The 12419-nt window shown below is 55.4% G+C and overlaps 1 protein-coding gene across 1 annotated transcript; it reads left to right on the forward strand.

Moving 5' to 3' along the window:
- Positions 1-6611: 6611 nt before the first annotated feature.
- Positions 6612-10330, forward strand: NKX3-2 (NK3 homeobox 2). The gene is given in 3 exon segments (XM_039838175.1): positions 6612-7194; positions 8668-8781; positions 8784-10330. Coding segments are annotated over 3 exon segments (999 nt in total). The 5' UTR covers positions 6612-6728; the 3' UTR covers positions 9203-10330.
- The last annotated feature ends 2089 nt before the right edge of the window (positions 10331-12419 follow it).

Genomic DNA, 12419 nt, shown 5'->3' on the forward strand with positions numbered 1-12419 from the left:
TGGCACATATGTCTTTCACCGAACCTATGTACACACTTCTGTAGGGTCAATTCCTTTCTAATCTTTCTAATGATACCAGAAGGTCTCAGGTTGGTGCTAGCATGCCGTAACATCTCTCTAGCCCTCGTCGGTCTGCCCTTATAACAGAGAGCTGACTTCGGGCCCAGGCCTTCAGCATCCCACTGTAACTAGCTAGTTTAGTAACATTGTTATATTGGCATTATATATATATATTTTTTAAGGTTATATGTGGTAAAAGGTTACCATGCTTCATTTATTTATATACGTATCTATAAATACACTTATTTACATATTGTTTATTCAAAGGTTCTTTTGAAAATGTATTTTTAAGTACAAAATAATAATCATTTAAGTAAAGTTATTGAGTAAATAGTACTTATAGGTGGACACAGAGATAGCAGAAGTGTGCGAAGGGGCATGCGAATGGCCATAATTTGGGAAACGCTACTCTAAGAAAGCCATGCTTTCGAATTAGATATCTTTGTGTATCATCACAGGGTGGCAAACTTGCCCAGATTAGTTAATTTGATTACAGACAAAGGGCTCAGGTTGGGCACGCTGGCAAATAAAGCACGGGGTTTCCTGGTTTGCAGGTGGAAAAATACAGCAGGTAGGGGTGAGAGGGTCCCAGAAAGACTCAGAACTAAAGGAATACATGAGCCAAGCCTGGCAGGCGGAGACGGAGTACATTTCCCTGTTCCCATGTCCTTTGGCAGAACGTCAGGTCGGTGGGACCAGCATAGTGAGGAACCGGGCAGATGGCACGTAGGTGAGAGAAGCAGGAGCCAAGGTTCTGGGGGGTGGGGGGCTCACGGGAACATCATGGATCCACTTGGCTCTGTTAGGAATTGGGGAGAATGAGGCAGAAGAGCAGCCCCAGTAGTCAATGCCCCCACCCATGGCCCCCACCCTTGACCTCAGAGTCACTGATAACCTGAACACCTCTGAAATCTTGACTAAGTACCCAAATCTGTGACCGCTCCCCTTTCCAACTAATACCTCTAATATTTGAGCTCATGCTCTAGCAAATGTCATTGTTGTCTTGGGGGTACAGTTCAATGAGTTTCAGATTTTAAAATGGCTAAAGGGGTAAATTTTATGTTATGTATATTTTGCCACAATTTAAAAAAAAGATTTTTTTTTTTCTTTTGAGAAAAGACTGCTACCCAAATCAGTGCCATACCTGGCCATTCCCTATGCCTCCAGCACCACCGACAGAAGCCACTGTCACCTCCGGCTTGGACTGACTAGCTTCTAGCAGCCCTCCGATCCTCCTTTTGCCACCCTCACCATCATTTTGTTGCACAAAAGCCAGAGTAATCTTTTTCAGATGTAAATCATATTCAGTTAACTCTTTGTTTAGAATCCTCCTATGGCTTCTCATCAAACTCAGAATAAAGACCACACTCCTTACTGTGGCTTATAAAGCCCTGCAAGGTCTGGCCTCTGGTTACCTCTTACCCCTCACTCTGCCCCCCACCCCCACAGACATGCACATGTCTCACGCTCTGGAGCATCCTGCCGGGTCCTTGAGCACGCCATAATTGTGTAAACCATGTGCCCTTTGCACTCATTTTTCCTTCTGTCTGAAAAATCTCTTCATCTAGATCTCTTTCTGCTTCAAATCTCACTCCATCTAAAGTAGCCCCGAATCGCCTCTGTCATACCACCCTGTTTTAATTTTCTTCACAGCACTTACATCACCGGATGTTTTCTCTGTTGCCGTATTTAAGCCTTCCTCTCCTGAGGGTCTGCCTCCACTGGAATGTTGGCCTATGGAGAGCAGTGCCTTAGGGGGCCTTGAACCCCAGAGCCTAGAACAGCACCTGAGACATAGCAGGCACTCAGGAAATATTTGACTATTAAATAAATGAAAGAGACTAGAGAAAGACAAATGAATTGGAAATTTTTGCAAGGAGAACAAAACGAACAGAAAAAACATTCCGTTTTGTAAAAACGATGCGTTCTTTTGGATTCCTTCCTAGGTCGATACGCCACGCATCCCGCAGGGATGCCCGCTAGGTGGCGCTCGTCCTCCATTGCACTCAAGTGGGTTCGCGAGACCGTACCTTTCTTTATAAACCTGAGTGGAGATCTCCAACCCTGGCTTTTTACAGGTAAGAAAACTAAGCTCTGAAGAAAAAGTGTCTTCCGTGAGGACACTTCGCTGTATCTCAAAGCCTCGAGCAAAGCTCAGGCCCCATATTTTTGAACCCAAAGAACTTCCATCACCTGGCTGTCTCTGGTTTAGTGTAATGATTCTATAATATTAATGGTGTTTCTTTCTACATAACAAGCTTTAGTATCAGATCCGCAGGCTTTGGCGTCTTTTATTTTCAAATTCACGAAACAGAAAAAAAAATCGTTAGATTAGCCTGCCTGAATTCCTTCTTTGATTTTCTTAAGTTCTGAGCCCGTTTTCTAATGAACGAGTACATTGAAATGGGTAAGGAAGCCGGTGGGGTACATTTAATGAGAATAAAGGCGAAGCTTTATGAGAAAAACTGGTTAGAGTGGAAAACACGATTGTATTGTCATTAGACAAAGTCAGATTTGAATCCTGATTTAGCCGCTTACTGATGGTTAAGTCATGTAAACTCCGTGAGTTTAAATGGGGATAATGTAAAATGGGGATAATGTTTTCTACTCACCACACCCTCAGGGTTGTGTAGATTAAATAAAACAATAGGCTGCGGCTCCTGGAACATTGTTGGTGAGCAACATTTGTTTAAATATAAAACTACTTCGGACCATAATAATGCTTTCTCCTGCAGTCTGATACACCTGGACCAGGTGCGTGGGAAAACCCTGATGGCGTCTGGAAACGGATGACTTAGGAACTCGGGAACTGGTGGTGTCTGCTGGAGGGAAAGTGGCAGGTCGCTTGGCACTTGGGATGCTTAGAGCGTCCTCGGAAGCCTGCGGGTGAGGACAGACTGTCAGTGGCGACTGCGGCCTCTGCCTGGACCTGGCTCCGCAGAGCCTGCGACGGTGCCGCTTCCCCGCGCGCCAACTCGCGCAGTTCCGCAGCGGCCTCGGAGGACCCCAGGTACGAGCTCTCATCTTAAAGAACTGGAAATTGTGGCCCAGAAAAGGCAGGTGACTTCGGTCAAGGTCATCGGGATTTGAGATGACTCCCTTGTGGCCTCCCACTGCAGAGCAGCCCCTGGCGCGCGCGCGCCCTCGGGCCAGGCCGCCCCGGATACGGGAGGAAGTCCCCTCCGCGGAAGAGACCGAGGACAGCCCGGGGCGCAGGTGGAAGAGACCGAGGACAGCCCGGGGCGCAGGTGGAAGAGACCGAGGACAGTCCAGGGCGCAGGCGGCGGGCGTCAGGGCGCCGCGCGCTGTGGCGTCCCTGGAGAATCCCCGCGGACTCGGATCCTGGGGAGCGCCGGCGCGCGCCAGACAGCTGGGGTGCCCCCCTCCCCGACCCTCCGCTCTCCCACCCCCATCCTACGCTCCGCCCTCGGCGGGTGGCAGGCTTACCGCCCGCAGCGCCTCGGACCCGGGTTGTTCTGCGGGCGCGTAGGGGGCGCGCGGGAACCAAACGGCGGAGGAGGAAGAGGAGATGGCAGGGAGGACGCGAGGAGGGGAGAAGACTAGGGAAGAGCGGGGCGAAAGGCAGGGGAGGAGGTACCGTGCGGAGCGAGCCAGTCCGAGGAGCCTCCTCCAAGACTGGCCGGCCGCCCTGGCTCCCCGGCCCCGCCGATTCCCGGGGTCCGCCCAGACCAGAGCGCGGCGCCGACCCTACTCCAGCTGCGGTCCGGCAGCCGCGGGTCCCAGGCACTGGCGGCCTCGCCGCAGCAAAGCGCCCTCGCTGGGCTGGAAGCGGGACCCGCGTGAGCCCGCGCCGACGCATCCCTGTCCCGCCGATCTCCCGCCCTGCGGTACGCGCTGACCCGCCGAGCCCTGGACGTCCACCCCCACCCCATCCCTCCTCACCCCACCCCCCACCTCCGGCCTTGACTCTGCGAGCAGCGGGGAAATCTGTGATCATCCAACCACCTCCGCTCATCGTCCCCCAAAGCCAACCCTGTGTCAGGAGCAGCTTCCAGCTGTAGTTCCTGACCCGTGTGTTTACGCTCCGCCAGCACCCAGCTCCCGGCCCTGCCCGTAGTTATGCCTCAGACCTGGAGATCGCCTGATCGAGATGACACGAGCCTCCTCAAGACTCGGAATGCGGCCACTCTGTTAGACTCCGGGCACACGAGAAACGGACAACGCAAAATCACCGAGCCGCCTCTTTCCATGCTTTGAAAACCTCTGCCCAAGCCTGAGGCGAGAGGTCTCTCCTACTTCGATACGGGGTTCTTTCGAAAAAAGGGGGAACAACTAAGTGGTAGTTATTATTTTCAAATAAGTCTTTGTATAGTCCCGAAACTTACACTAATAAGCAGTCATTCAGCCTCCTGACTTCGCTGCCTGGGTGTCCGGACTCATTCTATTATTTGTCCACACCAAGTCCTAACCCCACCAGGGAATAGATAGCTGTCTGCAACACACAGTTCACACCCGCCCACCTCTCACCTGCCAGGCGACCTGTGTCAACCTTCTCCTCGACTTGACCTCAGAGAACAACAACACATTGCTTAAGGTGGTGGGGGAGGGGTGACTTAGAGAATAAATAAAGGTCAGCGAGAGGAAGGACACATTTTCTTTCGAAATCTTGTAAGCATTCTGCTCTGCTCCCTTCCTGGCCTGAAGAGCGTCCCGTTCCTTATAATTTCCGGATACTGACACCAAATTTAAACACCTTTCCCTTCAAACTGATGTCATCGTAAAGAGCTATAAAGGGCAATGACCGCTTCAAGTTTGAGTCCCCCACCCCCACCCCGCCCCCAAGAAACCACAGGATCTCACTGTAGTGTATTTGGGATGTGAAAAACACAATGAGGCTGAAATGCTGGAAAGCAGAGATGCTGCAAAGCCCTCTGCTGAGCCTGAAAACTGAATAGCGGGTGTCTTCCATCCTGCGGTGCAGAATAAGAACCACCGAAAAGAAAGCAACAAGGGGAAATGTTATTTATTTTAGTGACACCAAAAACATCAATCCCCACAATTTTCTAAATTAAAATCACAGTTCTTTAAACTTATTTAATGGTTCAAGTTGTATATTTAGTGTTAAGTTAAACCTCTGTAAAATTTATGGAAGACAGTAAAATATGACACTGGAGTAAATTTTTTATTTAAAAATAAACATAAATAAGTAACAAATGTTTTGATATACCCACAATATTTGTGTTTCTTAGTTGGGTTCCTTCTTTTACCGAAAACTATGCATTACTTATTTTTTTAAAGAGCATTTAATGTCAGTTCAGGATCATTACTATGGTAATTCCTAGATATTCTTTAAACAAACATGTATCTTAATTTTATTCAACTCACAAGTAACAGAATACTTAAAGAACAAATTGAAAGTGCTTTTTTTTTTCTTCCTGGTGTAAAATTTAACTCCAATTAAATTCAGTATTGACAGTCCAGGGAATAAAGGATCAGGCAATTTCCAGAAACTCTCCCAAGGATGCCTTCCAACTTCTCGCCTGACTTTAGTTCTAACTGATCCATCTTTTCCTTTTTAATTCCTCTGTTGAAATCAAATACGATGAGGAAAGAAAAATAACCCTAAAGTGATTTTAATTAACTGAATATTTCAGGGGAAAGAATTAGCAGTGAAGGAAGGAGTCGAGAAACTCCACGGGGGGTGGGGGGGAGAAGAATTTTGTTCTTCAAATCTATGAACCTTCCTAGAGAACAGAAACTACATGCGCGATTTATGGAACTGCATTATCTTGGATTTTCCCTCCCAGATTTTGACTCAACTAAAGATGGTGTTCCATAAAAGCGCAGGAATAGGTGGAGACATCCACAGAGGTAAGAACCAGCGTGTCTGTGTGGGTGAGTCCCCCTGTTCCTGGAGGATGCTTCAAGGACTAGGCTTGGTAGAAAAGGGGTTAAGTCAGACCCTGACTTTCTCGGCTTTACGTGCCCAGTTTTGTCTGCTAAAGTCAAAGTCGCCCAGCAGAAGCCAGCCAATGGGAGGCCTGGAGCGCCCGGGACGGCCCCGTGAAGGGGCGTGGCCTGAGGCTGTCACTCAGCGGTGAGGAATGACACCCGAGAGGGAGGGGGCGTACGGTGGAACGCTGGGGAAGGAAAGAGAGAAGAAACAGATAAAACCAGGGCAGGGGGTAAAAAGGTGCCCCGCGCCTCTCGGAATCCAGCGGCCCCCGCCGCCGCCGCTGCCGCCGCCGCCGCCGGGGGTGGGCTCCGGAAGAGCCCGCGCAGCGGGGAAGGGAGAGGACCAGCCAGGAGCGAAATCCTGCAGGCGGGGAGAGACAGAGGCGCAAAGAAAAAGTGACTTCGGTCGTGCGCCCGGAGGCGCTGAGGAGACTGCAGGCGCGGAGGGGCCCCGCCGACCCTCCCCCCACGTCCTCGGGGAGGGGAGACCCTAGCCCGCCCCTCGGGGCGCGAGGCGATGAGATAATCCAGCTGAGCTGCGAAAGGAGAGCGTCTGGCGCTGGATCGGGAGGGAGGGGGTCTCCGGGCGGGGCGGGCCTCGGAAGTGGGGGTGAGGGTCGGCGCGGATCCCGGGCAAGAGCCGGGAGGGGACTGCTGGGCCGCGCAAGAGTGGGCTGCAAGGCCCTCGCGCGCGCGATTCACTCGCGCTGCGGCGGCCCCGCGCCCCAGCCGCCCGCCCGCCCGCGGCGCAGATGGCTGTGCGCGGCACCAACACCTTGACGCCCTTCTCCATCCAGGCGATCCTCAACAAGAAAGAGGAGCGCGGCGGGCTGCCCGCCCCGGAGGGGCGCCCGGCACCCGCGGGCACGGCGGTGGCAGTGGCTGCGGCGCCCGCTGTCTGCTGCTGGCGGCTCTTTGGGGAGACAGACGCGGGTGCGCTGGGGGGCACCGAGGACTCTCTGCTGGCGTCTCCCGCAGGGACCAGGACGGCTGCGGGGCGGACAGCGGAAAGCCCTGCGGGCTGGGACTCGGACTCCGCGCTGAGCGAGGAGAACGAGGGCGCGCGGCGCTGCGCGGACGCGCCGGGGGCCAGCGGGGCCAGCCGTGCGGGGGGAACCGTGGGCCTCCGCCAGCCGGTCTGCGAGCTTCCCGCCACCAAGGACCTGGAGGAGGAAGCCGCGGGCCGGAGCGACAGCGAGATGTCCGCCAGCGTCTCAGGTTCGCTGAGGCTTCGCGGGGAAGGGACCCGGGCTAAAGAGCTGGATAAGGAGGGCGAATTGCCTATTGGGTGGGCCTGCTGTGAGCACCCTGCGCCCCGGGGCCCAGGGGCTGGCCCATCCCGAAGCTCTGCGCGCTGGCGCGGGCTGCTCTACGTCTCCGGTAACTGAGCCCAAGGGAAGACAGAGAAAGTCCTCAGGACCCTGCTTCCTGGGGCGAGGCCCGAGACGCCCTCCAGATGGGGCTGGGACAGAACCACTGTACCCTGGGTCCATCTCCAGTGCCTGCAGCTGTGTCTGCTTCTAAATTCTCCAAATCAGTCCAGGGGGAAGAGTGGAGGCCCCAGAGACCTCGGCTAGCCAGTACCCTGGCCCTGGCCCTGGCCCCGAGAGCAGGGGCGCGCTCGGCTGAAGGTCCTAGGGCTCGGCCCCACAGCTCAAGGACTGGTAGCGAGGGATATGTCCAAGTGGGCCGGAGGCCGAGGATCTGCCTGGCCGGGCTTTGGCAGGGAGGTTTGTTTAGCTTTCCCAGACCCCTGGGCTTGGAACGCTGAGCTGGGCTGAGGACCCATGAGCTGGAGGCAAAGCCAGCAGACAGCTGAAGGCAGAGGGGCGGTTTTAGGTCATCCCAGACCAGCGAGGCGAGGGACTTCCTCAGCTACGGGTTGGCAAGTCATTTGGTCAGAAAGACCCGCGTGCCTGCCTGGGTCGCTGCTGTAGGCCTCACGCTGGCCCCAGGCAAATGGTGTCTGCCAGAGACCAGAGCGCTGGACCACTTTGCTAAGGGTGCTGCGCAGACAGTGGGGAAGAAGCCAAGGAGCTGGTGTCAGATTAGGATCTAAGGACCCAAGGACTCGAGGCAGGGACACCACCCCCTTTTGTCACCCCCAACCCCCAATCCTCGTCTAGCTTCCTTGCAAAGAGGGGGGGAGAAGTCTCCCAGAGGCCTTGGCGCAGCCTATGGCCACAGCCCTCGCTGCAGTTCTGGGTGGTTGGAGCGGAAGTGTCCGAATACCTCCGTCCCTGTGATCTGTCCCCCCACGTTCCCTTTGCATGGAGCAGACGCATGTGTACTACGAGGACGCGTCTGAGTGAGCACGACTGTGAGGAGGCGGGTGAACCCAAGGAGCCCGAAAGTCATCTAGAGCCCCAGGGCTCAGCTCTGAGAGCCGAGCAGGCTTTCGAGGATCATCAGGCCCAGCGCGACCCGTTAGCGAAGGGAGCTTGGGGCCCGGAGAGGGCAGGGATCTGGATCAGCCGCGAGTCCGTTGGCCGCACAGGACAAGCCGAGCTGCGGGAAGCGAGTGGCACAGGGTTTTGAGTCTTGTCTCCAAAAACCCCGGCTTCTAGGCCCTCCTCACTGCTCGGGTGGGATCAAGGGACATCTCCGTCCGCCACCCCTGCAGTTAAGGCCTGACCTCACTCCTCTGCGGCTCTGACCTGCTCTTGTTTCTGTTCCCAATGGGGTCTGCAGGCGACCGCAGCCCGAGGGCGGAGGACGACGGCTCTGGCCCCGGGGGCTCGCGCGTGCCGGCGCTGTGCAGCGGCGCGGGAAGCGGCGTGGGCGTGGGGCCAGCGGCCGGCGCCGAGGAGAGGAGGAGCCCGTGGCGCCCAAGCCACGCAAGAAGCGCTCGCGCGCGGCCTTCTCCCACGCGCAGGTCTTCGAGCTGGAGCGCCGTTTCAACCACCAGCGCTACCTGTCGGGGCCCGAGCGCGCCGACCTGGCCGCGTCGCTTAAGCTCACTGAGACGCAGGTGAAGATCTGGTTCCAGAACCGTCGCTACAAGACCAAGCGCCGGCAGATGGCTGCTGATCTGCTGGCCTCTGCGCCCGCAGCCAAGAAGGTGGCGGTGAAGGTGCTGGTGCGCGATGACCAGAGACAGTACCTGCCCGGCGAGGTGCTGCGGCCCCCCTCGCTGCTGCCGCTGCAGCCTTCCTACTATTACCCTTACTACTGCGTCCCCGGCTGGGCCCTCTCCACTTGCGCCGCCGCCACGGGCACCCAGTGAGCCGGCCTGCGGCAAAGCACTGAATGATCCCTGCGCCCCAGCTCCACACGGCCACTGCTGGCTGTGCGGGATGTGCCCTGGAATGGGGCGCCCCGCCGAGGGGGCAAGCGGAGGATGAAATCCAGCCCTGACTCTGCTATCCGGGACGTGCGCCCTGACAACCGGACTGAGTCTGCCCGGAGGGGGGCGCCTTCTTCCATGGCCCAGGGGCTCTGCTCCACCCCGCACCTACCTGGAAGCCCTTAGACATTATTTATTATCACCACAGCGTTGGATTGGGATTGTGTCTGCCCGGGGGCGGCTTTTCCCCGAAGCAGAGAGAACTCCTGGAGACCACGTAGCCTGAATCCCCAGAGTATCAGGCCTGCTGGGAGCTTCGTGCGCTAGGCCACGCTAGTTCATGGTATCCATGCTACCGATCTATGTGTATCGACATATCTATTGTTTTTGGACATTGCATATGTAATAGAGGGGTGCGCAACCCTGCACCCCCAAGGAGCCCCAGGCCAGGGGTTGATCTGAACCGTGAAGGGTTTGGTTTTCGGGCCCTCTGTCCCACCCCTCCCTGGTGTCAGAGCTCAGGTGGGGACCCCCTGCCGGGTGCTGAATGTAAGGAAGGGAGCCTCGGAGAGCACGGCAGACAACCCCTCCCTCCCCATCTTTCCTCTCTGAGGTCCAGGACCGAAACCAACTGGGGAGCTCCTGGGAGCCCCCGACCCAGAAGAGAGCAGCCCTTCGCAGAAATGTTCCCTTATTTCTTTTTATTTTTTTAAGGAGGTTAAAACTTGTAGCACTTTTCAGTTGTTTGTATTCAAATGACGGTTATTTTTGTACTCAATGTGAATATCTCCGACCTGACTTCCCGTGGTGTCGTCCGCGCTCCGCCGCCGGGCCCTTTCCTCTCCTGTCCTCCTGTCCACTGTCCGCGACTCGCGCGTCCTGACCCGGGACTCTCCCATCCCTATCCCCGCCCCTAAGACAGGTGACCTTGTCAACCTCGCCGCTTTTCGCCTCCTTAAGGGCACTGTGCACTCAACTAGAGTATTAACTTTAAAAAGATTTGTGAAGTTTGGAACCTCTATTCGCTGTATTTTTCCCCCCTTTAATTTATAAACGTTTAGTTTAACATGCCCTTTTGGATGCCTTCTTTTTCTCGAAGCCTCTCTCCGTACTCCCTTTGGAGAAACCAGTGACATGGAAGTCTCTGGAGCTTATTTTCTCAGCCTCTTTTCATTCCTGGGCCCAGGACGCCTCCCGCCTGGCGCGAGCAGCCTACCCCGGCGCGAGAGGTGTAAAGCTGCACGTAGCTCAGAGAATCTTGATTCCGGGACTTTGCAGGCGCCGCAGATGAATCCCACTGAGTCAGGAGCAAATACTTAGGATTCCCTTTTTTCTCGTGGGCATTGGTTTCAGGGTCTGGGAAGCGTCCATAGGTTTACCTGCAGCCAGTTTCCATCCCTTACTCTAATCTGCTGACCCCACCACCTGCTCCCTTCCTCTCTGCTTTCGATTTTCCGAGCGTTTCTCTGAGTTACTCGGTTTTTATTTCGTTACGAGAATAGGCTAGCAAACAGTCTCGCTGAAATTCTGAAACGATTAGGGGCGAACGAGGCGATAAACTGTCTCCCAGGGAGGGTTACCTGCGCTTTGACCCCTGCGGGTGCAAATGGTGTTCCACTCCTCTTTGACTTGGCATCATTTGATCCGTACATAAGCCCATGGTGAAAGCAGAGGATGGGCAGGACCAGGGTTAGTTATCACCCCATTCTACAGTCGAACACGCCCGCCGGCATTCCAAGATGCCCAGAATGCCACGGATCCCCCGGAGCCAAATGCTCACGCGGGGCCCGGGCGAGCAAGGAGGGGTTAACGTCACACCGCAGGCGCTGAGGCCCCCAGTGCGCGGCCCCGGCCGGAAAACGCCGGAACCAGGCCGTGGCTACTTTCAATTTCACCCGGAGCTGAAAAGTCGACTCGCCCTCCTCCCCCCGCCCGTGACCTTTCCTAGCCTCGCGACCCCCTGGCCCTGGTACCCCAAAGGCCTTGGCCCGGCATCTGCAGCTCCTTGCGCCAGGCTGGGCGTAGAGACCCCTACCTGCGCTTTAGGAAATTAGTCCCGCTTCTGGAAACAGCGAAACGCGAAGGGGAAGGCAAAGACCCTCGGGATGTGTGTACTTCCTTGTTCCCAAATGCAACTACCTTCCAAATGGTTCCTGTCATCATTTGGTTTCTTTTTGACATGTTTTAAAATTCCATTTTAATTTCATACTCGTGAATACATTTTTTTTTCCCTTGGTAGAAAGTTAGAACTTTTCAGTTAATGCTAGAATCTCCTTCCTCTCTCCAGATGTCACCGTTACTAATTGGGGGGTAGAGGATGTCAATTTTTCCCCTTCTGAAAATGACAGTTGGTTGTGTCTGCGTCCTAAGAAGGTAGTTTGTTCTCCATTCTTGCAGATTCAGAGTCGAGAGACCTGGGGAGTTTCTTCCGAGTAGGCCGGGCGGCGCCCCTTCCCCCCTTGCCCCCTTTTCGGCTCCCAGCCTGGGCCAGTTCTACTGGGCTGGCTCCAGACGCCAGGAAAAAATGACTCAAACGAATGCAGTCTGACCCGGATTGTTGCAGTTTCGCTCCGAGCTGCCCCGCGGCTGGCGTTGGCGTGAGCGCCCTGAGATCTGACTCCCAGAGCCGGGGGCAGTCCCCCGGGTCCAGCCGGGCCTCTGCGGACAACCCAATGCCTTGTGCCACTCAAGACGGGTGTCTCTCTGGGCCCCGCGGCGCGGACGCGGCCTCCTGTTGGAAACTTGAGGTATAACTCTTTTAATTTCCTTTTCCTTCTCCACTCCCATCCCGCGCGCGCCCTTTTTAAAAAGATGAGAAACAGTCGGTCCTGCTCCATACCCGCCTTGCTCTCTGCCCGGACGGATCCCTTCGCCAGGGGACTGCACTGAGCTCGCTGGGCCTCCGCCTTCTCGCGGCCTGGTCGTGAGGAGAGGCTGCCACCTGAGCCCAGTGGGCCACTGAACGCTTCAGCCCCTTTCAGCCCTTAGGGAATCTCAGAGATGGCCTTGGGGACTGTTAAGTCTAACTCACACACCGAGATGGGTAAACTAAGGCGGGAAGAATGACTGGGAAAGGGGGCACAACACGCTGTGACCCGCTCTGCAATGGATCCCAAGGATCCAGGCTCAGCCCACAAATCTCGGTCTGGGCAGCAAA

Source organism: Pteropus medius, unplaced genomic scaffold (genome assembly GCF_902729225.1).
Source record: "Pteropus medius unplaced genomic scaffold, Ma_sr-lr_union100, whole genome shotgun sequence".
Lineage (NCBI taxonomy): Eukaryota > Metazoa > Chordata > Mammalia > Chiroptera > Pteropodidae > Pteropus > Pteropus medius.